We start from the raw sequence: 27,297 nt of genomic DNA on the forward strand, positions 1-27,297 counted from the left end.
AAGTTTTACTCTAATCTGACCCATGTGTGCATGGAAAACACAAATACACACTGGTAAGCATATTAATGGCAGGCATGGCTGCTTGTTTAGGAATTTCACTTCCTAATTACATGGTTTTGATTTCAGTCCCACTACCATGTATGATTTTTGTATTTGTGGAGCTCTGTTTCATATAAACATGTGGCAGCATTGTTGTGCAAACATGAAGGATTGTAGATAACTTGAATGACAGTGTTAGCATCAGGAAAGGTAAAGGTAATCAACCCACGAATATGATGTCAGTATTCTTACCTAACCCATGCCATGATGGAAAAAGTGCATGTAAAATGTTTGATGTATGGCATTGAATTCTAAACATGGAGCTCCTCTTATTTTAATCTCTCTCTATTTTCATTAGACAATTCTTCATTCACATGAATATTTCTCTCCTCAGAGCTAGCCATTGAAAAAGAAATTTGATTAGCTTATTACTGAGGTAATAAGCCAAGTTTAGTAATATTTTAGGTGACACTTGATCATTCAACTTCAGATACATTATTTGTAGGACTTGAAAAGGCTTTGATTGCTTATTGTTGAAGCTATTAGGTGTCTCCAAGATAGCATTTTCAAACTACTTACAAAATTGTTCTGATTGCAAACTTAGATTGCATTCATGTGTAACAATTGATACTATCCACAACTTTTAATGCCAGAAAAAGGCATTTATAAAACTGCTGGAGAAATGGGATATAAAACTGAGGTGCAAGCTGCATTGTAAGCTCCCCTTGTAGGAGTGTAAATCTAAATAGCAACTACTACAGCTTAAAAACCTCCTTAGTCTAGTCACACCTTTTTAATGATAATATTTTCAGTTTACAATGTATACATGCAAAAACAAAGCTTGTTTCTCTGCTCTGAGACTTGACTTGAAAAAAGCTTACCATTTTTGTGTGTTTTAATACCTATTTTGTGTCCATAACAGCCTCTGTTTGATTGCTTTTGATTAAATGCATGATCTAAATATTGGATAAAATACAGTAGGATTGAATTTGGAGTCGCATAGATGCAAAACAATCTTCACATAACTATATCTTCTATAAAATTTTCAGTTAATGCTTCTTTTCTTCAACTAGATAGACAGACTCATATAAAAGTTTACTGCAGTTTTGTATTATTACGTAAAATGTTGAATGTACAAACATAATTAGTTCTAAATCATGGCTATATGCTCTAATGAATTAAAAATTAAAAAAAATTAAAGTTTACTGAGCACTGAAATGAACTTCATTTTATATTAACAAAACTTAACACCGAATGCCCATTGTACTTTCTCTATAATATTGAAAGTAGGTACAATCGTTGATGGTATCTGCTAGGCTTGTAGACAGAGCACTCTGAAGAGACTAAATTCAACCTTTGACATGTACTCTGACTTTATTACAGATTTAGCATATAAAATCTGGTGCCCTTTGTCTTCCCAGTGAGAATTTCACACAATGTCCTTACAAATGATTTTTTATTCTTGTGACACTGTCCATTTCCAGTTAATGCTGGTCAATTACATTTTGTGCATGCACATATCCTTGCATCTCAAGTATGTGTGACTTTTACCTCATCCAGATGCTAGTTCACTAATTCCTAAAGAATACAATCATCTCTAACATACATAAGCTATCAAAGTTGCTGTTGACATGGGAAATATTTTCATACTTGACAAATTTTAACCTTATTAATAATAAATCCACAAACATTAGGGAGTTAATTCTAGTTACCTTATGATATTTGAGCATTATCAAAGCAATTTTTAAAAAATAACTTTTTGTGGAAATTTATTGTAGTACAATAGGATATAATGCTTTCATATTTGGAGACAAAAAAATTCCTCTTTTGCAAGGATTTTTTTTTTTTTCAGTATTGATGATGATGTTTGGTATTGCATCAGATCTGCATATTCTGCAGGTGTTAGTTTGGGGTTCATTAGTTGAATTATCGAATTGATTTAGTTTTTATTGAATCTAAAATCAATGTAATTCGTGATGCAACATGGGTCTTTTGTTGAATTTCAGTTCTTTGAGGTTTTTGTAAGCATTGCAGATGGTGAAAGCTACTGACTTAGCTTTCCAAGTCAACTCTGTCAACTGCAGATAATTTGAGAAGATTTGAGTGAGGTTAGTCCTGACCTCAGGATTTTGCATGGCTTCTTTTGCTCTCTGCACTAAAATACCTTCATCCTCAAAACTCTACAAGGTTTTTGGCATAGTAATTTCAGGCATCCAGCTGCCTACCCCACCTGTTGCAATTGGCTGAGGTAGAGTATCTTATTGTTTTGAATTGCTCTTGACAGTTTTTTTTACAATAGCAGCCTTGATGGTGGCAATCAGACAATCTACTGCAGGATAGAAAGCCATTATCTTTAGAGTACAATTGTGCAGCAGGTGGGAGAGGCAGGTTACATGGAAGAGCTTAGGGTAGATGACTTGTAATGCTTCCCCAGAAGCTGCCATATACTGGGCAACATCAGACATTAATAGAAAATTTTCTTTTGTAACCACCATACTACTTAGTGAATCCTCAATGATTTGAGCGATGACTGGCAGTTAAAACTGATCTGAGTGGCAAATATTCTATCAGGAACGTTTTCTGAGGATTTTTAACTGAGCCAATAATTACATTGACAATTTTTTCATTGGTCTCACTTTCATCAATTGAAAATACATTTTGATCGTTAAGGCAGCTCTTGCATTTTTCAACCATATTTGCACTAAGTATATAAAATATTATTGGCACGTAGATTGAGGTGGCAGTGGCATATTGATATAACTAAAGAGACTTTGCAAACTTGGGTTAGTGATCAGCAACATAACAGCAAAAAAAAAAAAAAAATGATTCAGTTCAATCAACCTCAGATAAAAATTTACATAAAATAGTTAACAAATGTAAGCAATGCATAATAAATCAAATATGGAGTAACAGCTAGCATACTGTACATTTATGTACAGTGAAAAGAACAGCAAGGGAAAGTACTTTCAATGGTAGTTAAAATTTTGAAATAACAGGTGCAAAGATATAATTGGATGGAAATAAATAATTCTATTTCTAAAGAGGCCTGCTTCATGAATCAGAAAAGAAATGTAAATATTCAATATTAGCAGTTGGTATCAATCACCAATAAAAAATTATTGTAAAAGTACCTTGAAATCAGGAAAGCTGTGCATATGCTAGGCTTCTGTGTTCAAATGACTAGATACGTGGTGTCAATTTTCAACTCTGAAAGGTAGGGCAATCCATAAGGAATGTTAAAATTCTGAAGAGGTAGTCTAGTACAAAAAATTAGCAGTATCTAATAAAATTTTTTTTTAATTTTGTTTTGTGAAATTTTTTAAACCTTATTTTAACGTTAACTTACAAAAATTGATCATAGAATTTTTTTTTTATCTTTGGTTTTAACCTTAGAACATTTGTTTTCATGAATTTTAACTTTTTGGCAAAAGATTACCTTAGCTAATCAGCTAGGTATACAGCAAAATTGTAATATGAAAATATTGTGCATTGGATTGAATTTATGTGTATAAAAGATGCTATCCCATAAAGTTAAAGGAAACTGGAAGTTTATATTTCAGGAAAACTAAAACAATTTTGGACTAACCCTTTTGATACCAACCTGCCTGAAACTGCCCCTAGTTCTGTGATACAAAGTTCCAGTTTTGAATTGGTTAAATTTAAAATCTACCATTAAAATTTTATATTGATTTATATTCCAAACTTGTTTAATAGTAACAATTATTTTACTAGATTCTCCATTTTTTGAAATTACTTGAATTAAGGCAGTGTATATAAAAAAATATGGTAACAAAAGGCTTAAGTAATTGCATAGTACTAACTTTTATCAAATAAGTTTTCATATTTTGATTAATTTGTTTTTAGAGACTCAGACATGAATTTCATTTAATTTTCACAGGTTTATCAGAAGCAGAATCAACACTCGCTCCCCAATGATATGAGTAAACAAGGATTTGTGCAGCAGACTCGAGTGGCTGCTGCCTCCGGCGTCAGTTCACAACAAAATATGTTTCCGCCTCAACAAAATGTAAGATCTCAAACAAGCGTAAGTAACTGCAACTTAGCTTCCCAACAACCAGGTGACTTTTGTTATCCTAATTCTAGCTAAGAGTTTTATTTAATTTCCAAATTGAATTTAAACTCGTTTCAGAAAACTGTTTTTATTGACATATGTGGTCTCTGGAACAGCAAAAAAGACCAGTTTTTATATAAATCTGGTGCTGAATTTTTGTATCAGATTTGTGCTAATTCACTGAAATGTAAAATTATATTTATTATAACTATAACAATTGTAGAGTAGTGTCTCAGAAGAATTGTTATGGAAATTTCAGTTGAACTTGAATGCTTATAAAACAGGTGCACCACGTAGTATGAAATGATGTGGTTCACTAAATGATCAGATTTTCTTACTCTACAGATAAATTAAAATTATTTGAAAATAAAGTAAAATTTTTTTTTTTTAAATAAAATTGAAGTATGTATACAAAATTTTAGTTTAAATTTCTTTTCATGGACAGTTATAAATCATTCCACTCTGCATAATGTTATGTCACAAAGTACATATTGGAAAGTCATTTAAATGACCATCTTTTTTTTTTTTTTCTTCTGGTTTTGGCATTCTTATTGCAGTTGTGATGAAATTTTATTTATGTTTTCATGAGATAAGCTGATTTGAAAAGGTTACTGCTTTGGAAATTGGCATTTTCCTTTATGCCTCAGTAGTTATTAAAAAGAGCCTGCTCTCTGTTGCATTGAAATGGAATTGCAGCTGGTCGCATTGCATTTTAACCATTGAAATTCAGTAAATAGTTCAGAATTCGCACTATATTCTTAACATTTTTACCCTTTCAACTAACTAGGTGTTAGTCTATCATATTTGTCTGAACTATGCTACCGATGGAACTGTTGTACGCAAAGGTTTACACAAATTGGGTTATCATTCACATGTAGTTAGTGAGGAATAAATGGATTTTAAAATTTCTTTGTCTTTGTACAGTTTGCTGATAGAAAGCAGATATGAAATCAAAAATAAGTGTTCACTGTAAAATTACTTAGTTGATTTTGATCTGAACACAAGGTGTTTCAGATAATTGTACTTATTACAATTCAATTAGCTTCAGAGCATTTTCTTATGTTTGGAAAACGTATATCTATCTTACATCTCTCTTTCTCATATATAGATTGAATTGTTTCTGGATTATCTGTTTTAGGTTATTGCTGTTTATCAAAATAAATCTCATTTCAGTGTTTTTTTTCTTCTTCTTTTTACAGTTTTTATAGCCCATTTATTACTGCCTTGCAGACATATTGATGTTTGTTCTGAAAATTGCTTTTTGTTCATTTACAATTATTCCATTCATGGTGTTTTGGTTTGTGTGAAATGCTCTCAGTTTTAGGCATTTTTACCGGGTATGCAAATATTAACTGTAGTCACTTTCCCCTCATATTTATTTCCCATTGACTGACGGTACTGTTGTCAGCAAGAGTTGTCACTTTTGAAAGCAGTTTTAAAGTAGTTAAAAAGAATTTCTTGTTTTCTGCAGATTTCTAATGTCTGTCTGTTTCTCCCCCACTCTCTCTCTGATGTGTGTATATACATGAATGCATGCACATAATATACAGGTATGAATAACATGAAGAGGCACTTGAAAATAGTATAAACCACACATTGAAGCACATTATTCTGGACACTTAACATTTGTAGCAGTCTGTTGCTCGTAGAAATATTTTCGTTGAACTGACTCCAGTACATATTTTTATACCTAATACTGAACTGCATAGTTGTCTGGGGGTGGGGGACATGTGCGCACACACACATATATACATATACAAGTCATTCTTTGGTTGGCCCATGGCTATATGAGAAGACATACCCAATGTTCTGCACAGTAAGACTAAACCCAGGACCACATGGTTGAGAAACAAGCTTCTTACCATGCAGCAGGTGTCAGCAAACCAGGATAAATTACCCCAAGCGGGGTGAAAATGAGATTCTTGGGGGTAGGCAACACTGCATCTATCCAATGTAATAGATGTGTTTAGGAGACGTCACACCATTTTGAACTATAAGCAATTTGGTTGCTAAAGCATTGTCAAGTGACTAAACAGATATTGTCAGTTGTCTATTACCTGCCTTGACCTTATTTTTTGACATGTTTTTCCTTTAACCTTTTCGTTACTATATTTCTGACCAAAATACACCCCTCATGAGTTTCAATTAAATTCTAAAATAATCATGAATCTAGGTTTGTTTCATTAAATAACTGTAACTGTTTTACTTATCAACATATTAATGTGATATTTGGAACATAATTAAAGAAAGGGTTCTTAATCAATTCTGTTGCATAACTTTTGTCTCAAAGTGACTTTAATTACAGGTAAATCCAGGTAAATTGAGCAAAAGGTAAAAATATTAAAATTTTAAATTGAGCAAAAGGTAAAAAATTAAAATTTTGTTTAAACATCACCATAGAAAATGAATCATCAGCTAATATTCAAATGGGTATGCAACAAAATTTTGATAAAGAAGAATTGTGCACATCACTATATCATTAGTTGAATTTAATGCACAACAAGTGTACCATAAAGGTGGAATAAAGTGAAATACTGGAATCCACCGTAAGTTTGACTGAACTAAAGAAATCGGTCCAAAAATAATATACGGCCCTGGTTATGGTATGGAAGTGATAAATTCCAGACCATATTGTACCCTAAGCCATGCTGACTAACATTATTTTCCCTGTATAAAAACTAAATCCACGCAGTACCCAGTATTTGCTTCACAAATTTCCCAAACTTTGAACCCCGATTTTGGGTTTGTTTACAATCTGCGTAAGTTTGTTTCCGAAGTGATCGCTTCAAACTAGCATACTGAAAAAAATAAGTCTAATGGTTTCACTTCCTAAGAAAGGCTATAGATAAACTTTATCTCCTCAGAAAAATTGCTAATAAAAACATTTTAAAAGTTTTTTTTTTTACTTCATTTTGATGTAAAATCGTCTTCGCTGTCGCCTTCGCCACTTTGTTTCTTCGGAAGGCGCTGCTTTCATTTTCGGATAAAAAAATATTCATTATTTTGTACACCATGTGCTTTAGTACCTATTTCATTCTTTTTCTCGATATCTCCCTATCTTCCGTTGACAAAGCTTTAAATTCGGAATCAATGCTTGATAACATGAAACTCCTATCCATTTTCAAAGTTGAAGAAAAATCGATGCCGAAAAACATGTGGAAAAAAATCTCCCAAAATTCACTGAGTTGAGATATCACTTCAAGCAATGTCGGATACTATAACTTAACTATTTATAATGTGAAATCACATGCTTTAACGAATGTACCAACGAGATTTGGGTTCAAATTTACATTTAAATAACAATAGGTTCTCACGGCCGGGTTGGTATTATGGACCAAAAACTTTTTCGGCCGGGTTAATAACAAAAGGGTTAAGTAGATTTAAGTACTTATTCAATTCCACCCTTTAACAAAATTGATTGGACCTCAAAGACTATCCAAATTACTATGGCATCAAAATGCCCCAATTTTGATGTAATTGTAACAAAAACGAAATGTTTCTCCAAAACCGGAAGTCAAGAAAAATCCTTTTATTTCATAATGAGAATATTAATTTATTTTATTGCTTTTTATATTTATAATTCTATTTTCTTTATAAATAGATTCAGTAAACCTTTTGAATTCAAAGAATCTATGATTTTCTTTTGAAATCAAGGGGGTAACATTGGTGTAAATAAATATATTTTGGGATAATTGGTTAAAAAGTTCTCTGACCCCTACCATACAGCCATGCTTTTGCCTGTTTATATATTGTCTTCATCAGAACTGCAAAGAGTATTGTTTTCTTTTAGCACAGAAACTGGTGATGTAAAGAAATACACTTCACTGCATAACATTCTTTTGTAAGAGTTATCAAATTGCCAGTCATCATTGAATATAACTAGGAATTAACTTATGGAACTGAACTGTTACTATAATTAAAAGGATAAATATTTTGTGGTTATGGAGAAAATGGGTTACTTTCAAGCCTTCTTCCATATGAGCTGCTATATATATATATATATCTTGAACCCTCTTACTTAATCTGTGCCAGTAATGTCAAACTGAGGTGAAAATATTGTTGATTGTAGACAATCAACTCTTCTAATATGCTGGAAAATTCAAATTGTGTGCTGAAAGTGTAACATCTTTTGTTGTTACAAAATCAACTTGGAATAGTTAATTAAAACATATGAAAAGACTTACTAAGTGAGTTATGTTGCTACATAACCTGCTATATATTTATCTGCTTTACAAGAGAAAAGGTATCAACAAAGAAGCGATAGATGCTTTTCAAGTTAACTGTTTAAATATTGACAAAGGAGGTTAAACATTGTAGCAAATTTTTAATGCAGAAGTGATAGGTTGTTTTGGAAATGAATGCTAAACTAAGCTTATATTTTCTGAAGAAGGCAAAGCTGCACCTAACATCAAGGCTGCTAGAAATTACATGACTCTTCAGTCATCATTGCATTAAGTTCTAAAGCACAAGTCAACTAGCTTGTTTTATTTCAGAGGTACCAGTCATTATATGGCATTATAATAAAAATGGGCAGATTAATCTGTCCAAGACTGGGTTACTTCATACAATTAAGTAAGAGGATTCAAGATTTAGATATAGTTTTTATAAATTTGAGGGATATTTGAAATGATCTGTGGATTTTATTCATTTACACCCCCCCCCCCCCATTTTCTCATCTTATTGCATTCAGAGATTTATTTTTTAGTGTTCTTCTAAAGTAATACCTGGGATATAGGTGTTTGAGTTGATAAAGGTTTTGGTTTGAATTTTTAGTAGGTGCACATTTTGAATTGCTCTGTATGGTTCAGTTCTACTGTGAGATACCTTGGGCAGTTGTCTTCTACTGAAAGCTGGAGTGAATTTTATTAGATGGCCACAATATGAAGATGTGAGATAAGTTAATTGAAAAACTGACGGGTCTCCATTTTGTAAAGCAATGACTCAATACTAATTGCTTAACATGCACAAAAATGGACAAATAAACATAAGTGAATGGGAGTGTGTATTGATCATTATAAATGAATAGTATATGTGCATATATGAAGTTTGTGTATGTATAGGTGCAGGTGTGGCTGTGTGGTAAGTAGCTTCCTTACTACCTGGTTGCAGGTTCAGTCCCACTGCATGGCACCATGGCCAAGTTATTCTACTATAGCCTCGAGCTGACAAAAGCCTTGAGAGTGGATCTGGTAGATTTAAACTGAAAGACGCCAGTCATGTGTGTGTCTGTTTGTCCCTCTACATCGCTCGACAACTGGTGTTGGTGTGTTTACATCCCCTGTAACTTAATGGCTTGGCAAAAGACACCAATAGAATAAATGCCAGGCTTAAGAAAAAAATTAAATACTGGAGTTGATTCAGTTGACAAATTCTTTCAAGGCTCTCTCAGCATGGCTGCAATCTAATGACTGAAACAAGTAAAAAAATAAAAGATAGGGAACGGCTTTCTTTTAGGCATGTTATATTGAATATGATTGCCTTGGTGTCCTCACCTCCCAAGGTTTTTTCATTTACATATAGGTTCCTTACACTCTCCCTTGGATGAGGATGGTAAAATTGCTGATACCAGGATCATTCATAGTGCTGTTTTCACAATGAAGTGATGTTGGAATGTATCGCTTCCTCTGTGTAGCAGTCAGGGCCATAGCATTGTAATGTGCCATGAGTATTGCTTCTGTCTCTTCTGTTGATGTTCAGCTATTTGATTGTACATTATCTGTATTCTTACAACAAAAAATTTTGAAAAAAACATATGCATAAACTGGAATCTCTCTTTCTCCATGTTTTCTTTTTGTGTGATTTAATTGTATGTAATCAATATCTATAAAGCTGAAAAGCAAAAAATTTGTCTCATTTTGGGATAGGAATGGTGTAGATGGGGTCGGATTGACTCCAAAATTTACACGGATATCTAAAAAAAAGGCATGGAAGCGACTGGACTAGGTTAGAAACCCCCATCTCGAAAGTTATGGTTACTAGGGCAACAAAACCCAGACTTTGACAAGTGTTTGTCGTTTCTCTCTTTTGGATACCACCCTGTCTTCCTCCATCTCTCTTTCTTTCCTTCCCTCCACTCTTCATCAATATCTATAAATCTAAAATGCGAAAAGTTTGTTTGGTTTTGGGATTGGAACGGGTTAAAGGGCACGAGATCCCATCGGATTGACTCAAATTTACAGGGACATGTAAAATGAGGTGAGGATGTAAGTGGGCTAGGTTAGAAATCCTTATCTTAAAAGGTGTTACTAGGGCAAAAAACGCACGCTTTGACAAGTCTACTCTCATTCTCTTATCTGCCTGTCTCCTCCATCTCTCTCTCTCTTTCCTCCCTTTCTTTCACTTTCTCTATAACGTTGTTTCACAGCGTCTACTATCTTTCCGTCTTCGCTAGCGCTGTCACTATTTCTCCCACATCCTCCCTCTCTCTCTACACCTGTCTGCATTCATAGAGAGAATTATCGACACCACCACGACACAATCATGAGAACAAATATTATGAATCAGATATTTATTGGGTTAATTTATGTTTGTGTGTTCTATATATAAATATGTATATATAATGCGTACACACACACACACACACACACATTATATATATATATATATAATGTGTGCATTATGTGGTCGGTTGAGCTGAAAATATGCACACCTATGTTAAAAGTGCTGGCGAGTTTGCATGGCAACTATTTTTTTCCTCTAGGACAAAATTCCTCATCTTATAAAATGTGGCCCGAGTAGACGCGAATGAAATTGGGTTATATTAACCAAAATGTGAAAAGGGGGTCTAAATGGGGCTGGAAGGGGATTAAAATTTACAGGAGCGGGTGTTTGGGAATTTTCTTTTACATGAAATTCAAAATTTTACGCCAGCTGTTAAACTACCACTACGTTGCTGTCCGTCGTTAAGAAATGACAGCCATGGTGAGTCTACTAATCCTCAGATTCTATCCCTTCAAACTTTGGTTTCCAATATTTTTTTTATTACTATTCAGCTCGCAAGTTCATCTGTCCCTTTTAAATGTTAGTGTTTTGCTGTCTGCCTTGAATCAGACCTTTCCATTGTTACTGCCTCATATTTATGATTGATCTTTCAAAATATTTTCTTTCTCAGCTTACTCAAGTTCGTTTGTTGTTTATAAATGGGAGAGAGTAAGAGAAAGCAAGGGAGAGTCTGAGAGAAAGGAAGAGTAAGAGTAGAAAAGTGAGAGAGAAACAGAGGGAGAATGTGGTGATAAAAAACAGAAAGGAAGCAACAGAAACCTCACTTACCCGCGCGTAGAGCAGGTCACCTTAAGCTAGTCTAATCTAATAAATGAAGAAGGCGTACGTTGATACAAATTGGATTTTTATGTAAAAAGGGGTGTAAATGGGGCTGGAAGGGGGATTAAAAATTACAGGAGGGGTAACTTGAAGTGAGAAATTGATTGGGAGACATTTTGGGGGCACTACAGTGGTTGCTTTGCTGTGAAAATGGGGATTTTATTGATTTTTGGGGACACTTGGGGGGTCTAGACTGGACACCTTTTGCCCAATTTGAGTCAAATTTTCAACATGGTAAAGTGGAAGTGGATTTGTAATTTAAGCGCAGAAAATGGGTTCGAAATTTTGAAAATTAAGGCAAGATTTAAGAAGCAGAACATAACAACCACAACCATGCAATGAGCGGGTCACCTTAAGCTAGTCTTTTCTCTAAAAATGCATATCACAGATGTTTCAAAAATGTGGAATACTATAACATTAAAGATATATTGTGCAACATACTTAGCTTACATTTAGATTAGTTCCCTTTGCCAAATGTTTTATGTTTACTACATCAAAGATTAATTAACATTTGGTCCAAGAGCTATTATTGGTATGACAACTAGAAACAGATATAGGATGAATCAATATTTTGTATTTGAGCAATAGATGGGATATCATTGACGGTAGGATATCATTGTGGCTTCATCAGTTTACTGAAAAAGTTATACTTAACGTGTCTACAATACTTTATAATCCATAGGCAACATCTGGTTGCAAATAAATTGGTTGGTAGACATAAATCAGTGAGCACTGTTCTCACAGCAGTAAATAGAATCGAGGTTTATGCATACAAACTGACATCGAGCTGAAGCCAAAATTTTTAAAAAGAAGAAAAAGTATGTTGAGATTTTTGTTTGCAAAAGAACATTTCTAACTGCTACCCTGCCCTGTGGAACAGGCAAGATGTACTTTATTACCTTCCCAACATACTTTGTAGAGCAGTGTTTCAGTGTAGTTGCTCTGAAAATTATTGAATGGAGGGAACTAAGACTACTTCTTAGTACTTTTCAGCCAGATGTTGAGAAGTTGATATCCCTGCGCAATATAAAGCAATTGCATTAAAAATATGCAGGTGGGATGTGGATTTAGTTCATATTGTAAAATAAACAAAATAATGGTTAGTTAGATTGTCTTATTTGTGAAATACATTTGCTTTGAATTTGAAACGGAAAAAGAAGCCAGTGTTTGTTTGTGTGTGTGGGGGGGGCACTAAAAATGTGGCTTGCATGCCTGAGGGACAGCAGTCTGTAAAATTTTGGGAACCATTAGTAAACAAGGAAATCGTGTGTTTTTACATTAGTACATTTGTGAAAGCACATTTCACTTATGAGATTTGTGCTAAAATTCTCATTAAAATATGAATAGATCATTTCAGGAGTTAAGGGTACGAGCAGTTTGGTGATGATAACAAAATTGTTTTTTTGAGGGTCTACAGGTAGGTTCAGAACAAAAGGGTTAATCCATATGAAACCAAAGAAAGATAGTGATATGTTGCTGCATCCTGGATTGAAAAATCTAGAAGTTCCCAATAAATGTTTTGATGACAAAGAATTTTGGTTTTTAGTGAAATTGTGCCTTTCTTTCCCAAATATCTTGAAATGCATTAAAAAAAAGTGATATTAATGATCAAGATATGATGTATTAATTTTTATACTTTATTTTAAATCCCATTTATTATTCTAAAGTTGAAAGCTTAAAATTTATACATCTTGCAATTTTCTAGCATTTTAAAATATTTAATGACTACCATTTCAGAATTATTTCAATAACAACCCTCAGAATGTGCCAAATAGAAATTATGCCCAGCTTCAACAACCAAGAACAACTTATGTCTATGGATTGCCTCAGACAACCCAATCATATGCATCATCTACTCTAATGAGCCCTACCCAAGTGATGCCTGTAAGTATTTTTTCTCCTTTTGTGCCAATGATAACATCTTTTGAATGGTTTCAGATAATGGGATCAGACCCATTCAAATTATGAGAATGGATTTTTACTGTTATTAACATTTTGTAAATTGTACATTTTCTATAATTAAGAATTAACTTATTTGTTAAATGTTTGTGGTCTGAAAGGATTATTTAACTTATAATTATCAGAAAGATAAGGCCATTTTGATTTTTGTAACTTGCAATAAAAGCTATAGATAAATTTTGAGAGTTAGGTTATGCAATAAATTCAAATTTGGTATTATTTGAAGAATATAAAGTTCTTCATTTATTCTTTGAGATCATCACATATATGTAATAGTGAATTAACATTGAAGTAATTAGAAATTTAGAAGTAACTTGAGTTATTTTTTTCTTCTGCTATAATTTTGCAGTATGCATCATCTGGTCAAAGAATACCAACACCCCCATTCTCGAACCAGCCTCAGCAAACTTTCCAGATGGCTGCAGCTGCTACAAACCAGCCGTTTTATCCTTCTGCTGCACCAGGTGCAAGTAAATATGTTTTAAATATTTCTTTTACTCATTTCTCTGGTTTGCTAATTTACATTTTAACACTTCAGTATTTAAACCAACCGTACACACCCAAACTGGCAAGCTCTGGCTTCACACCTATCCTACAATATCATTCTAAAATTAACAGATCATATGAAAATCTTGAAGTTACAAGATATTGCAGGATTAATTCAAAACAATGTAGATAAATGTGCATTACATTTGACAATAATCTGTATGCTAAGGGTTAAACATTTCCTGAAGCCATCTATTTGTGTAAATCAAAATATTTTGTGCATCATATTCCTTATAAACGCAAGTAGCAAATCTAACAGTTTGGTTTTCTTGCAAAGACTTTAAAAATAACTGAGTTTTTAAATTCCTATTATATTTAGGTACAAATTCCATTTCCCCCCCTCCTTGCTATCTTAACTGTTAGAATTGTTTCACTTTTGAGAAAAAAATATCCTGTTCATAATCACTCATGTGGTTTTTATGTTCACCATATATTTTCATAGATTTTTTTTGTCTTTCAAAAATACTTCAAACTCACTGCTTGACAATATGAAACTGGTATCCAGTTTTCATCCATAGTGAAACATTTCAGAAAATCAAAGTGGAGAAACAAGTATCTCCGAAAATTCCCTACACTCAGATCTTCTAAAATAATGTTGGACAGTGTAACTCAATTGTTTACACAGTGAAACCTGTTTTTACGAATGTACTAAAAAAATTTGCATTGAAATTCATATTTCACTATGAATAGGTTGTTTCAGCTGGATTCAGACAGATAGGTATTGTTCAGCATTTTAATTCTCTGTCAGCTATGGATGGGTTGGTATCAAGAGTTAAATCTAAGAGTTTCAGCCGGGTTGGTAATGAAAGGGTTAACCCTTTCGTTACCAACCCGGCTGAAACTGGCTCTGGCTCTGAGTACAAATGTCTTGTTTTCATAAGATTTGAATTAAAATCTTCCACCTAATTTTAGTCACAATTTAAGCTCCTAACACTAGCTGAATGATAACTAAGTTAACTTACTAAATTCTTTGTTATATTTAAAGTAATTGAAAGAAACACAGAACATCTCAAACTAAATACAGTAACGAAAGGGTTAAAAAAATACTAAATTCACTTGAAAGATTTCTAATCCCTCTTTGACTGGACCAAAATTTGAAATAAGAATCTTGAAGTGTTTAATTTTAGTGTATATGTATATACAATTGGCTGATTTGATAGTTCAATTATTTAGATGCATTTTTTCCTTTTTTGTATGAAAAATCCTGGATTTTATTACTTTAATGTGTTTACTCTTTTGTTTTCAGTGTATTATCCTAATTACCCGATGCCAAGGACCCAACAAAGAAAACGAGGCAGCAGTAAAATAAAAATAGTTGATCCAAGTACTGGCAAAGATATTTCTGATGAAATTAGGAGTACTAGGCAGGCACCTGATGGTTCAGGGGTATTTATTTTTGTCACATATTTTGAATTTTGGTAAATGATTTCTTTTAAAGTCAAAATGAAATTGTGAAATTTTGAGAAAATGTGTTGGAAGACAGTATTGTAATTTTTGTTTTCTTTTTTACAAAGCATGTAAATTTCCTACAACATACTCTAAATGTTTCCCTCTCTGAATTAAAATTTTGTAATTTTATTTCTTAGGGCGGATCAGGTGGTGGTGATATGCGTGCACAGTTTGCAGCACAAGTTGCAGCTACATTAAAATCACAAAATCAAAATTTCCAGCTTACGTCTCTTCAGATGCCAGGAGGTCCAGTACAACAGTTACCATCTCATCATCAAGCTACATCTCAGATTGCACAACCACCTCTGGCTGTTCAACGCCCAGTAACACCACAAGGACAGCGAAGGCAGACTAGTAAAAGCCCTCCTGGTGGACAGCTTGAATCTACAAATGTTATGAATGTAGCAAACTTTTCTGGTAATCCACAAAAGATACCCGAGAATTCTTGCATCAAATATATGCCTCAAATGTCTTCTCAGGCTCAAGATCTGGTACCTAATCAGCCACATACTACACCTACGCAGCTCTCACCTCCAGTTTCGCCACCTGCCCAACAGACAGTTAGTCAACCAAAGCATCCACCACAGATGTTCAAAAATTCCCAGCCAGCTCATTCCTTGCAAATACATCCTCCACCATCACAGCCCGCATCATTGCAGGTCTGTCCTATGCAGCAATCGCAAATGTCTGAGCAGCAGCCTGTTCAACCAAGAATTAATACTTCAATGCCTCAAGCTTCGAAACGAGGGTTGTCACCAGCAACCCAAGTTCCTTCATCTGTATGCCAACCTCAAACTCTGCCACATCAACCCCCTCAATTCATTGCAAATTCACTGCCTTCACAAGAGATTCAACAAACATATTTGCAGCAAAAAGTTTCTCATGAAGTGATTCAAAATTCCCTGATGGCACCAGTGCCAAGTTTGCAGCAACAGCAATTTAATTCAGCACTTGATTTAGAAAACCCAGAAGGAATTGTTAAAACTGAGTCTTATAATGAAGTTGTTTATCCAGCAGTTTCAACATCAGGAGCCTTAAAAAAAGATGATTCCCCAGATAGACATCTGGATGATTCTTCACAACTGGTTGCCCACCCGCAACCATTGCTATCAAAACAACCCTTACCTGAAGCTCTACCACCAGATACTAATCAGCAAGAGCCTGTACACACAGAGGCAGTGAAACCAGTAAATATCGAATCAGATGATGTGGTAAATGAAACTAAAGAAGAGCCCTTGAAAAAAGAACAGCCTCCTGCTTTGAATGAAGAAGAGAAAATAGAAGTTGATACTGAAAAGAATGTTGTCGGTGGTGAAAATATTTCTGAAACGAAAGTAGTAGTTGATGAGAGTGAAAGTGCAAGTGTTCAGCCACCCCCAGAAAACTCTGCAGAAGAAACTAGTAAGTTTTTCTTACTGTGGTTACAGTATTTTGAAACACATACATCACTTTGCAGCAATATTAAAATTTTTTGTTTAATCCTTTGGTATTTAAACTAGCCACATCCCACTCAAATATTCTCCGTTTTGTTTAAAAAGGCCAAATTCAGCTCGTAACACCTATCCCACAATGTCATTCTGAAGATAATCACATCATTGAAGTCTTGAATCTGTTGCATAATTAATTCAAAACAATGTGAATAAATAAGAATTGCATTTGACAGTAATATGAATACTTAAAGGCTTAAATAGCATCAGATTTATATAGTAAATGTGAATTATGATTTTAAATTTGTCTAAATAGCTGGCTTAACTTATGCTTTATCAAGGCATCTTTTTCTTTTAAATTGGCTTTTCTATGGTGTGTTTTGAGGAATGTTTGAGAATTTTTAATCTTCTATATAATTTGAAAAACAAATATGGATTGGGTTTATATATATTTACTTCTTAATCGTATTTGTTTCAGTGAAAAATGGATATATCATTTGACATGTCATGTTTTTTAGGTGATAATTCAATAACTTTGCAATATTCTACATTTTGAGATCCATAAAACTGTTTTCTTGAGAGCTGAAGCAAAACACTTCTCTTGTACAGAATGTTGATTATTCTCTTGTCCTATTAGATGTGACCTACCTTGTAGGAGTGACAAAATACAAAAAGGGTTCAGTCCACCCTGTAAATTGGTTGATCATGTTCATTTATTCTTTTACTTATTTCAATCATTTGACTGTGGCCATTCTGAAGCACCGTCTTTTAGTCAAAGAAATTGACCCTAAGACTTATTCTTTGTAAACCTGGTACTTATTCTATCAGGCTCCTTTGCATAACTGCTAAGTTCCATGGGGGCTTTGGACACACAAACATCAGTGCACACACACACACGATTGGCTTCTTTCAGTTTCCGCCTATCAAATCCACTTACAAGGCTATGGTCAGCCCCAAATCAGAATCATGTAGTTTGGAAACAAGCTTCTTACCACGCAGCCATGCCTGTGCCTATGTAGAATATTTTTTCCATACATTTAACAATTGTATTTTTAACTTGTTTAATAAGTAATTTCTTTTTGAATTACAAAATAGCTGTCTTAAATTTATATAAAGTTTCAGAACAGAAGATTGCATTAACTTCTTCAATACCAACATGTGTAACATTGCCCAAGACTGCAACAGTCATATGTCAATTGATGTTCACATTGTTGAGTCATGTTATACTTACATAGAAATATTTTGTATGTCCATCATTTGTAAACAAGGCAACTTACTTCTGCTTCACATGTATACTTTCCTGTGTTTATCATAAGGTTGATACTTTTGAGTGATATGATGCACTCTTTTAGTGTGAATTTTTGAATAAAACTTCATTATTCAACAAGATGGAACCACTGCAATATTGTGTCTAAATTTCTATGCAGGAGTGTTCGATTATTTAAAATATATTCCTAATTACTTAATAAATAAAATCACTCCTATGTGTACAAATCAAAAATAATTTCATTCTCAGAATCACTGTTCTTCAATGTGTTTTGTTGCAACGTAGATGGTAAGTTTTCAAAATTTGTGCTATTTAAGTTTTACTTTTCCAGTTTGGATTTAAATAAAATTCATTATATTTACAGCAAAGGATTCAAAGAAAGAAAAGACAAAAGTAAATGAGACATTAAATGTTGGGAAAACTAAAGAAGCTGAAAATGACAATGTTGAGAAACCAGAGGTGAGTGTATTACTATCAAATTTTAACTCATAAAGTTTTGAGAAATTTTATGAAATGTAGTTAGTCCAAGATAAAAATTATAAAACTATAAATTGCATGAATTTAGATAAAATGTTTTGAGTATAATAATCATTGGCTACATTGTCAGTATAGGTTTTAACTCTTTGTCGTGTCATTGTCACCTGCCCAATATTTGTCAAATGGTAGTGAAGATACAATCGAAATACAATCACAAACTCCTTTACATTTTCAATGTTTAAAGAATACCGAAACCGAAGAAGTTAAAGACCCTGTGAAACAATCTGAAACTGCCAATGTTATAGAGAAGGAAGAAAAGGTAGCCGAAGAAGCAAAAGATGTAACGAGCATTGTAATTAATATTGAAGATAAGGTTGTTGCCGATGAGAATGAGAAGAATGAAGCAAAGAACATTGAAGATGCTGCTGAGGAATCTGATGAAAGCATCTTAGGATACAAGTACAAAGATGGTTAGTTCAATACTATGTTTGCAAATAATGCTCCATTGACATTTTATTTGGTTGAGATATGTAAAGTTGAGCTTCCATTTGAAGCATTTATAACATATACAATGAAGTAATTCTCATTATGAATTAAAGCAAAAGTATACTCTCAGCTCTTTTTAAATAGTTTTGGGTATGTGTGTGTGCGTGTATATGTGGATGAAATATATTTGTAATGTGAATGTATTGTAATTGATTTAGTTGGGATTTTAAAAAAAAAATTTTCTTTACTACACATTAAAATTTTTTTAATTTTTAGACCAATGGAGTCCTTTACATCCCGAACGAAAGAAGCAGTATGACCGAGACTTTCTATTAAAATTGCAGTTTGCAAATGAATCTGTTTTAATGCCACTGGGACTCCCTGACCTGCCTGATGTTATATTAACTAAAGTAAATTTTTTTTCCCTTATGTATTCAATTCAATATCACCTGTCCAAATTCTATTGTTGTATTGCATGCTTCAGTTATATAAAATTTCAAATTGACTTCAATCATTTAACTCAACCAGCATCTAGCTATGTAGTATTTGGGCAGTTAGTGCTCCTATCTTTTCAATGAACATCTGTGAGAATTTGTGAAAGAAATCTATTTTGCCAAATTTTTTAAATACTTGTAAGGATTGTCATTAAATACATTTAGCACGTTCATTTATTTGTTTCAAATGTTTCTCTGCCTGCAAGTAATTCTTGTATCACTAATGTTCTGAATGTATTATGCCAGCAAGGACTGGGAATTTACTTTTCACTGTATTTTATAATAGCTGTCCATGATTGTACTATTATACTGGCAAGCTGGTAGCACTAAGCCATTTTAGTTATTCTCAAATAACATCAGTTGATATATTTATAATGGTAGGATCTAGAACAAAAATAACATCAATGAAGTTATATGATTAGATTTAAAATACTCGAGTTTTTCTTTTCAAACAGTATTTTCTCTTTTGTTATTCAGCCACATGAGCCAGAAAGAAGTTTTGAAAAGGTCCCTGGATCTGGTTCTTTTGAAAGTGTTTTTGATTTTACACCAAAATATATGAGGGCATCTAAAACTGTATGTAACATTGTTTGCTTTATAAATTTTGTAAATATTAGAAACTTGAGATTTATTTTATATGATGTTCCATTCTAGTTTTTCTCCTCAGGGACTTTTCTAGTGTAGAAATTTCATCTAAGAAAATGACTGTAATTGTAAACAAATAGGATCATTAACCCTTTTGTTACTATATTTCTTATCAAAATACTCTCCTTATGTGTTTCAATGAAATTCTAAATTATTATCAATATATTGATTTTAGGAATGTAATTCAACTAACGGTTATTAACCAAATCTGTTTCATAATTTTTATCTCAAAGTGAATCTAATTACAGGTAAATAGGTAAATTCAACAAAGCATAAAATTATTAAAAGTTGTTTAACCCATTCGTTACTATATTTCTGACAAAAATACACTCCTTATGCGTTTCAATTAATTTCTAACATAATCATAAATTTAGTCTGGTTTCATTAAACAACTATAACTTTTTTATCAAATATATTAATGTGATTTTTGGAAGATAATTTAATGAAAGGTTCTCAAACAATTCTATACCATAACTTTTGTCACAAAGTGATTCTAATTGCAGACAGATACAGGTAAATTCAACAAAATAAAAAATTATTAAAACTTTTGTTCAAACATCGCTATAGAAAATGGGTTATTAGCTAATATTCAATTGGGTATACACCAAAATTTTACCATAGAAGAGTTGTGCACATTACTGGATTCAAGACAGGTGTACCATGAGGGTGTAAGTAAAACAAAAGACTGGAATTTGTCTGTGAAGAAAACTAGAAAACAAAATACACACACCATCAACTAGATTAAATAAGCTCTCCCACATACATTAGATACAATAATGATTTGCAAAAGAAATTAATCAAAATTCGTCACTCACCTTAGAGGTAAATTAAAATAACAAGTAAATTAAAATTACACAAATAAAAATGAAGTAAATTTGAAAATATTTATAAAATCAAATCACACATATATACAAATCAAACAATATTCCTATGGTGAAAACTTGTAAAGCACCCTGCTCTACATAATGCAACCTTGCAGAATGCACATTGGAAGGTTGTTTCAACAGCCCTTCCACTAGGAGCTTTCCATTTTTGATGAAGGCATTCGTGACCCTTGATTTTTTTTTTTTTTTTTTTTTTTTTTCTAAATTATGTAGATCGACTGAATTCGAGGGATATCCCTCTGGCAGGCTTTGCTTTTTCTCCCTACAGTTTAAAAAAATTTTTCTTTTTGGGGAGGAATAACCAGCTCTTAGTTGCATTGCTACATCTGCTTGGAACTGCAGATGGTCGCATTGCTTCCGAGCCGGTCCCAATTTGGTATATAGTATAAACACATTAGTAATACTCCTGTTTACTATATACCAAACCAGGTATTGCCACCATTTATTCCCTGGTCTGCCAACTGGATAGTAAGACATCATCTGATTCAGCCGATCTACACCACCCATGTACCTGTTACAATCGAGGTTCACAAATGGCGTGCCATTTTCATCCACAGGTGGCTGTGCACAGGTAGACAGAAAATTGATCTGCCTCTTATCTCTGTATGCGGTCGCTAGCAAATTTACTTTCTGTCGTTGAATTATTTCACCTTTTTTTTTTATATCCAACAGCAGTCCTTTTCTGCTAGCGATCACTGTAGCACATATATGTGTTGCCACAGTATCTAAATTCTCCGCAAGTTTGACCGAACTGAAAAATCGGTCAAAAAATGATATACGGCCCTGGTTATGGTATGGAAGTGATAAATTTCAGACCACATCGTACCCTAGGCCATGCTGACTTACATAATTGTCTCTTTTGCCTGTATAAAATTCAAATCCTGAGCAGTTCCCAGTATTCGATTCGCAAATCTTCCAAACTTTGATCCCCCATTTTGTGGGCTTTCCGGGCATATACTGTCGAAAACGTACTTGGCCTTTATAGCCCACCATACCCTCATCAATTGATAAACATCTCCCTGGCTTATAAACAGTTTTATGTGTTTTGAACACAGTCAATAAGGGGTCTTATTTTAAATTGGGGATCAAAGCCTGGTTCTCCACGCACTGGTGTACTGCTCGTGTCTCTTACATGCAATTATTGGGTCACTTTTAAAAATGGTGTCCTCGTCATTATATTCGATACATATTCGTCTCCAAAGGGCTCATCGCTACTCCAGTAATTTGTTATTCTGGGTAACTTTCTGATGCCCATAATATTTATGGCAAAATAGGCCTTAATTTCATTTAAGGTTGTGGAACCCACAAACTATCCTTTCTTTCGCTTTGTTTACATTTAGCGTGACGGTTTGTTTCTGCCGTAATAAGTTCAAATAGACTCATCGGAAAAAGTAAAAAGAAATAGTCTATCGCTTTACTCTCCTGGGAAAGACTGTGGCTTGGTCCAGTTTCTTTAGAAAAATCATTAGAAAAAACAGTTTTTAAATTTTCACTCCATTCAGGTGCCAATACATTTTCTTCATCGCTGTCAGAGCTCTCGGATTCACTGCTCTCACTTTCGGAAAATGAAGCATCGGATTCATTTTCAAATACACGTGCTTTTTTTTTTTCAGTCATAGAGTTAGATTTATCAAGGTCTTCAGTAGAAAATCCTTCGAATTCTGACTCGCTCCTTGACAGAATGAAATTTGTATCCATTTCTTGTCATAATTACAAATTTCGAAAACACAGCAGGAACAAATTTGGAAAAAAATCTCCAAAAATTCCACAGAATTAAAATTACATGTCAATCGTTGTTCAAAAGTGTAGATGAACTGTTTACGAAGTATAATCACGTGTTTTCATGAATGTACTAACAAGATTTGCTCTGATATTCTCATTTAAATATGAATAGGAGATTACGGGCGGTTTTGCGCAGCTTGGTCACATGAACCAAAATTTTTTTCGGGCGGCTTTGGGCGGTTTGGTAACGAAAGGGTTAAACATCAGCATAGAAAATGAGTTACTAATATTCGATGAGTATACAACAAAAATTTTAATAGTAAGGAATTGTGCAAGTAACTGGATTATTTAAAAATTGAACTTAATCCACATAAGACAAGTGTGCCATTAGGGTAAAATAGAACAAAATACTGAAATTTGTCTTTGAAGGAAACTAGGAAATGAAATATGCTCACATGTGTATGTAAATACACACTTATAATAATAATAATAATAATAATAATAATGATTCACAATCCAAATTAATCAAACTTTTTCATGAATGATGCAGGGGAATTGAAAGTAAAGTCTAAAAGATATAAATATATATATTTATAAATAAATAAATAAATATATTGGCACAATTTTCCTAAGTTCTGATTTCTAATTTTCTTCCAAGTATGTTGAAAACCTCAAAATATTTTCCCCCCCTTTTTGTTTACATTTGTTTCCACACTATTTGATTTAAGTAAAAATAAAAAATAATTTAATGGTTTTGTTTCCTTGCAATGTCTACAGCAAGAACAGTTTTTTAACTGTTACTATATTCATGTACAAATTCTTTCTTCCCCTTTCCTCTTGGAACTGTTGTCAGAATTGTTTCTTTTGGAAAAAAATATCTGATTCATACAAGCTTGTACATTCTCATGTAACATTCCCAAAGCTTCTCGGATTACTGTCTTTTATGTTGTGGAACCTTAAAGTAATTTTTCTCCGTCTTTTCTCCGTTTTTTAAAAAACCAAAAAACAAGCAGTTTACTTTCCTTGCAAAGACTGACTAGGTTTAATTCCCTAAAAATATCTAACAAAGAGATTTTTACTTTATTCAGGTACAAATTCCTTGGTCCCCACTGCTATCTAAACTTAGAATTATTGCACTTTTGGGAAAAAATATCCTATGCATAATTACACACGTAGTTTTTATGTTTGCCATATATAGTCTTAGTTTTCTATGTCTTCTTTCAAAAATAATTGGAATTCAAATTCACTGCTTAACAACATGAAACTGATATCCAGTTTTCATCCATAGTGAAACATTTCAGAAAATTTGAATAATAAAAAAGGTGGGGTTTTCCAAAGATTAGCAGCGCTCAGATACCATGTAAAATAATGTTGCAGTGTAATAACATTGGGTACTCTTGCCCAGCTACAGCTGGGTTGGTCTTATGAACAAATAAATTTTTCAACTAGCTATGGCCGAGTTAGTATCAAAAGGGTTAATATTATTGATACTAATGAGATATGTGCTGAAATTTTGGTTTAAATATGAATAGGTTGTTACAGCTGGTTTCAAGTGGTTTGGTATCATTCGCCATTTTAATTCCTGGGCAGGTACAAGCAGCTTGGTATCGAGAGGGTTAGTTATATGAAACTAAGTACATTATGTGTTAATGTTTTTAAAGATTTTTTTTTACTCTCCTTTTAAGACTGGAAATGTTAGAAATATTCCCAAAAGAGGTAGCCAGCAAGGGGGCGCACGTAAAGAAGTAAAGAAAATAACTGGAGTCAATTTATCGACTGAGGTGCCACTAAAAAGATGTGATAATGCTTGGAGACCAACACATAAACATAATAAGGAGGAGGAAGATGATGATGAGGATGATGTGAGTAATCATTTCTGTTTAAGCACATTAAAGTATTCCCTTTTGCAGCATTTTTATAAAACTCAAGTGACGTTAATAGTCATTACGTTTCTTTGTTTATATCTATAGAAATATATATATATAAACGAAAAAATGAAACGTATAAGCAGTATTCTATTGTTGCTTAGGAAACAATAGAATACTGCTTGACTTATGTTATCGTGCAACACTGTTTGGCCATGTTAGTAGATTTTGTTTTCTTAGACCCTGCTTTACCATGTTCTGAGTTACAAGTTGTCGAAAGAATACAGTGACATTGGCAAATGAAAAGCTGTGCTTTTTCATGTGCCACCCTGCATATCATTGATTTAAAATTCCTTAACCTAAAATTTGGGTACAAAGCATCTCAGCTAAATATAGTGTGAACATCCTTAGCAGAGACCAAGACCTCTGCTAGATAATAACACAAGATAAATGCAGGGTGTTTGTATCTATTTCAAGTATGAAAAGCTATTGTTATCACTTGTGGTTTGTTCTTCTATCATTATATTGGATATATTGAGCTGTAAAGGCATGTTAATGACTCCAGTATTGTGCATTGCACAGAAATATAGCTTTATTTCTTTTTATAACCATAGATAGACATTTGCTGAAATGTATGTGAATTCCTGGAGTGAAGTATCTCAAGTTGTATGAAAAAAATTACATGGACTGAGATATCTTTTCCAGTGTAGTTAAAAAAATTTCAGTAATTCAGAATATGGTGAAGATGTGCTGCAACAAAATAAAATTAAGAATTAAAACATTGAGCAAAATGAGTGTTATATATCATTATCTTGATTGGGCATTATTTCTATTGTAGCCTCATGTTTTGATTTTTATCTGTACATTACTGGAGCTATAGCAACTGAACATTGTATCTCTAGGCCATTTCAGTGTGTACTTTGCTTTTGTACATCGTACATAATTGTTTTATCAAGCTGCTACGACTTGGACAGCAGTGCAATACAGTACCTCTCCATGCATTCTCTTATCATTTATTACATCTGATGTGAATGCTCTAGCTCTAATACAGGTTTTTCTGTTCATGAATGTACAAAAAATTTTCAATATATATTTATCAAATTTTCATATCAAAATGACCAGAGCTTACAAAATGCTTAGAACTTATACTATCATTAAAAAAAGAAAACGGATTTCTATGTTGATATGGATAATTGTAATAGTTGATTCATTTTAAAATTTGATACTCAAATTATTTTTAACGATCATTGTGTAACCATGTCCTCCCCCCCCCCGTGCTCTCCTCTCCCTTTCACTTTTTTTTACTGTTTGTCTATATAAACAGATCAATAAGAAAGTCAGAAGCATTTTAAACAAGTTAACACCCCAGAAATTTGAAGTCTTGCTGTCCCAAATCAAAGAAATAAACATCAATACTGAAAATAAGCTTAAAATTGTAATTGGCTTATTATTTGAGAAGGTAAATATTTATATATATATATACATATATTTTTATATTTTCATATCTGAAAACTGCCAGATTCTGCTTGGTTCTCAAGTTTGTTTTGGGAGTGGGTATCTGGAGATGAATTAAAGGTCTTTCAATATATTCTCTGTAGACTAGTATTCTCCATTGTGTATCTATATTTGAATACCCAATTGTATAATGTATGCGTGTTAGTTTGTTTTACTGTCGATGTCATAAACATGTATGGACATGCTGAAATATTACTTGAAAATAGGTGAGGATTGGCAATAGGATGAACATCAAGTAATACACAATGTGTCTGATCCATTCAAGCATGGGGGAAAAAATGATTCATATATATATGTATATATCTTTGACATAATGTGTTCGTCTTTATGTGTGTGCACACACACACACACATACCTTTACAACCATATCTGATTCTGCAAGCACTTCAATTCTGTATTTATGCATACATTTGATTGTTGCCATTTTCTGTCATTAATAATACTCTGCATTTTTGACAACTTATGTATGCTGATATATATATATATATATATATATGTATGCTGATATATATGCATATATATTTATATATATATATATATGTATGCTGATATATATGCATATATATTTATATATATATATATTATATATATATATGCATATATATATATATATATATGTGCATATATATACATATGCATATATGTATATATATGTGCATATATATAATTTTGGTGATATGCTAGAAGGATATTATGAATGATTTTTTTTTTCTTTATAACTGTGCATTCAAAATTGGAAGATCTTATTGCAATTAATATTTAACTCAGTATGTGATAGAATTGATTGCTTTGTTTCTCTTGGCTGTGCACATTTCTAAATGGATTGTCTATTCAAGAAAGTTTGTGTTGGTTGCTTGCTTAACAAATTGAGTCAGAATAAAGTTTCAAGTGACTATCAATTTACAACTCGATGGCGAAGTTTTGGGGAGTTAGGAAATGATATAAAATCTAAGCAAAATGTTAGCTTTAAAATGGTTTTTTTTACTTGCTACTTTTGATGTTTTTGATCAATGTCTACAACAGAGTTTTCTAAAAGATAACTTATGGAAGTTTCCAAGATTTTAATTGCTTTGATTCAGCTTATGGAGGTGGGGGTATCTTGAATCTGAGGATTCTGTAATCCTTACATT

General features: G+C 32.9%; 1 protein-coding gene and 1 long non-coding RNA gene across 6 annotated transcripts in view; both read left to right on the forward strand.

Moving 5' to 3' along the window:
* The window catches only part of LOC115222460 (eukaryotic translation initiation factor 4 gamma 1), a 64,476-nt gene that overhangs the window by 17,037 nt on the left and 20,142 nt on the right, over positions 1–27,297 (forward strand). For 3 of the 5 annotated variants that reach the window (XM_029792660.2, XM_029792657.2, XM_029792659.2), the window contains exons 2-12: positions 3,938–4,084; positions 13,169–13,315; positions 13,740–13,860; positions 15,183–15,322; positions 15,523–16,786; positions 18,444–18,538; positions 18,801–19,026; positions 19,319–19,452; positions 20,014–20,112; positions 24,473–24,649; positions 25,977–26,111. In XM_029792660.2, the coding sequence (XP_029648520.1) occupies positions 3,977–4,084; positions 13,169–13,315; positions 13,740–13,860; positions 15,183–15,322; positions 15,523–16,786; positions 18,444–18,538; positions 18,801–19,026; positions 19,319–19,452; positions 20,014–20,112; positions 24,473–24,649; positions 25,977–26,111 (2,646 nt within the window). In that variant the 5' untranslated portion in view covers positions 3,938–3,976. The remainder of the gene's footprint in view (positions 1–3,937; positions 4,085–13,168; positions 13,316–13,739; positions 13,861–15,182; positions 15,323–15,522; positions 16,787–18,443; positions 18,539–18,800; positions 19,027–19,318; positions 19,453–20,013; positions 20,113–24,472; positions 24,650–25,976; positions 26,112–27,297) is intronic. The other 2 variants (XM_036511706.1, XM_029792658.2) reach the window with 2 other exon arrangements.
* On the forward strand, positions 20,122–20,964 carry LOC118767336. Its single transcript, XR_005003254.1, has 2 exons — positions 20,122–20,429; positions 20,695–20,964. It is a non-coding gene; the product is annotated as an uncharacterized LOC118767336 (long non-coding RNA).

The sequence above is a fragment of the Octopus sinensis genome, linkage group LG20 (genome assembly GCF_006345805.1).
Source record: "Octopus sinensis linkage group LG20, ASM634580v1, whole genome shotgun sequence".
Classification (NCBI taxonomy): domain Eukaryota; kingdom Metazoa; phylum Mollusca; class Cephalopoda; order Octopoda; family Octopodidae; genus Octopus; species Octopus sinensis.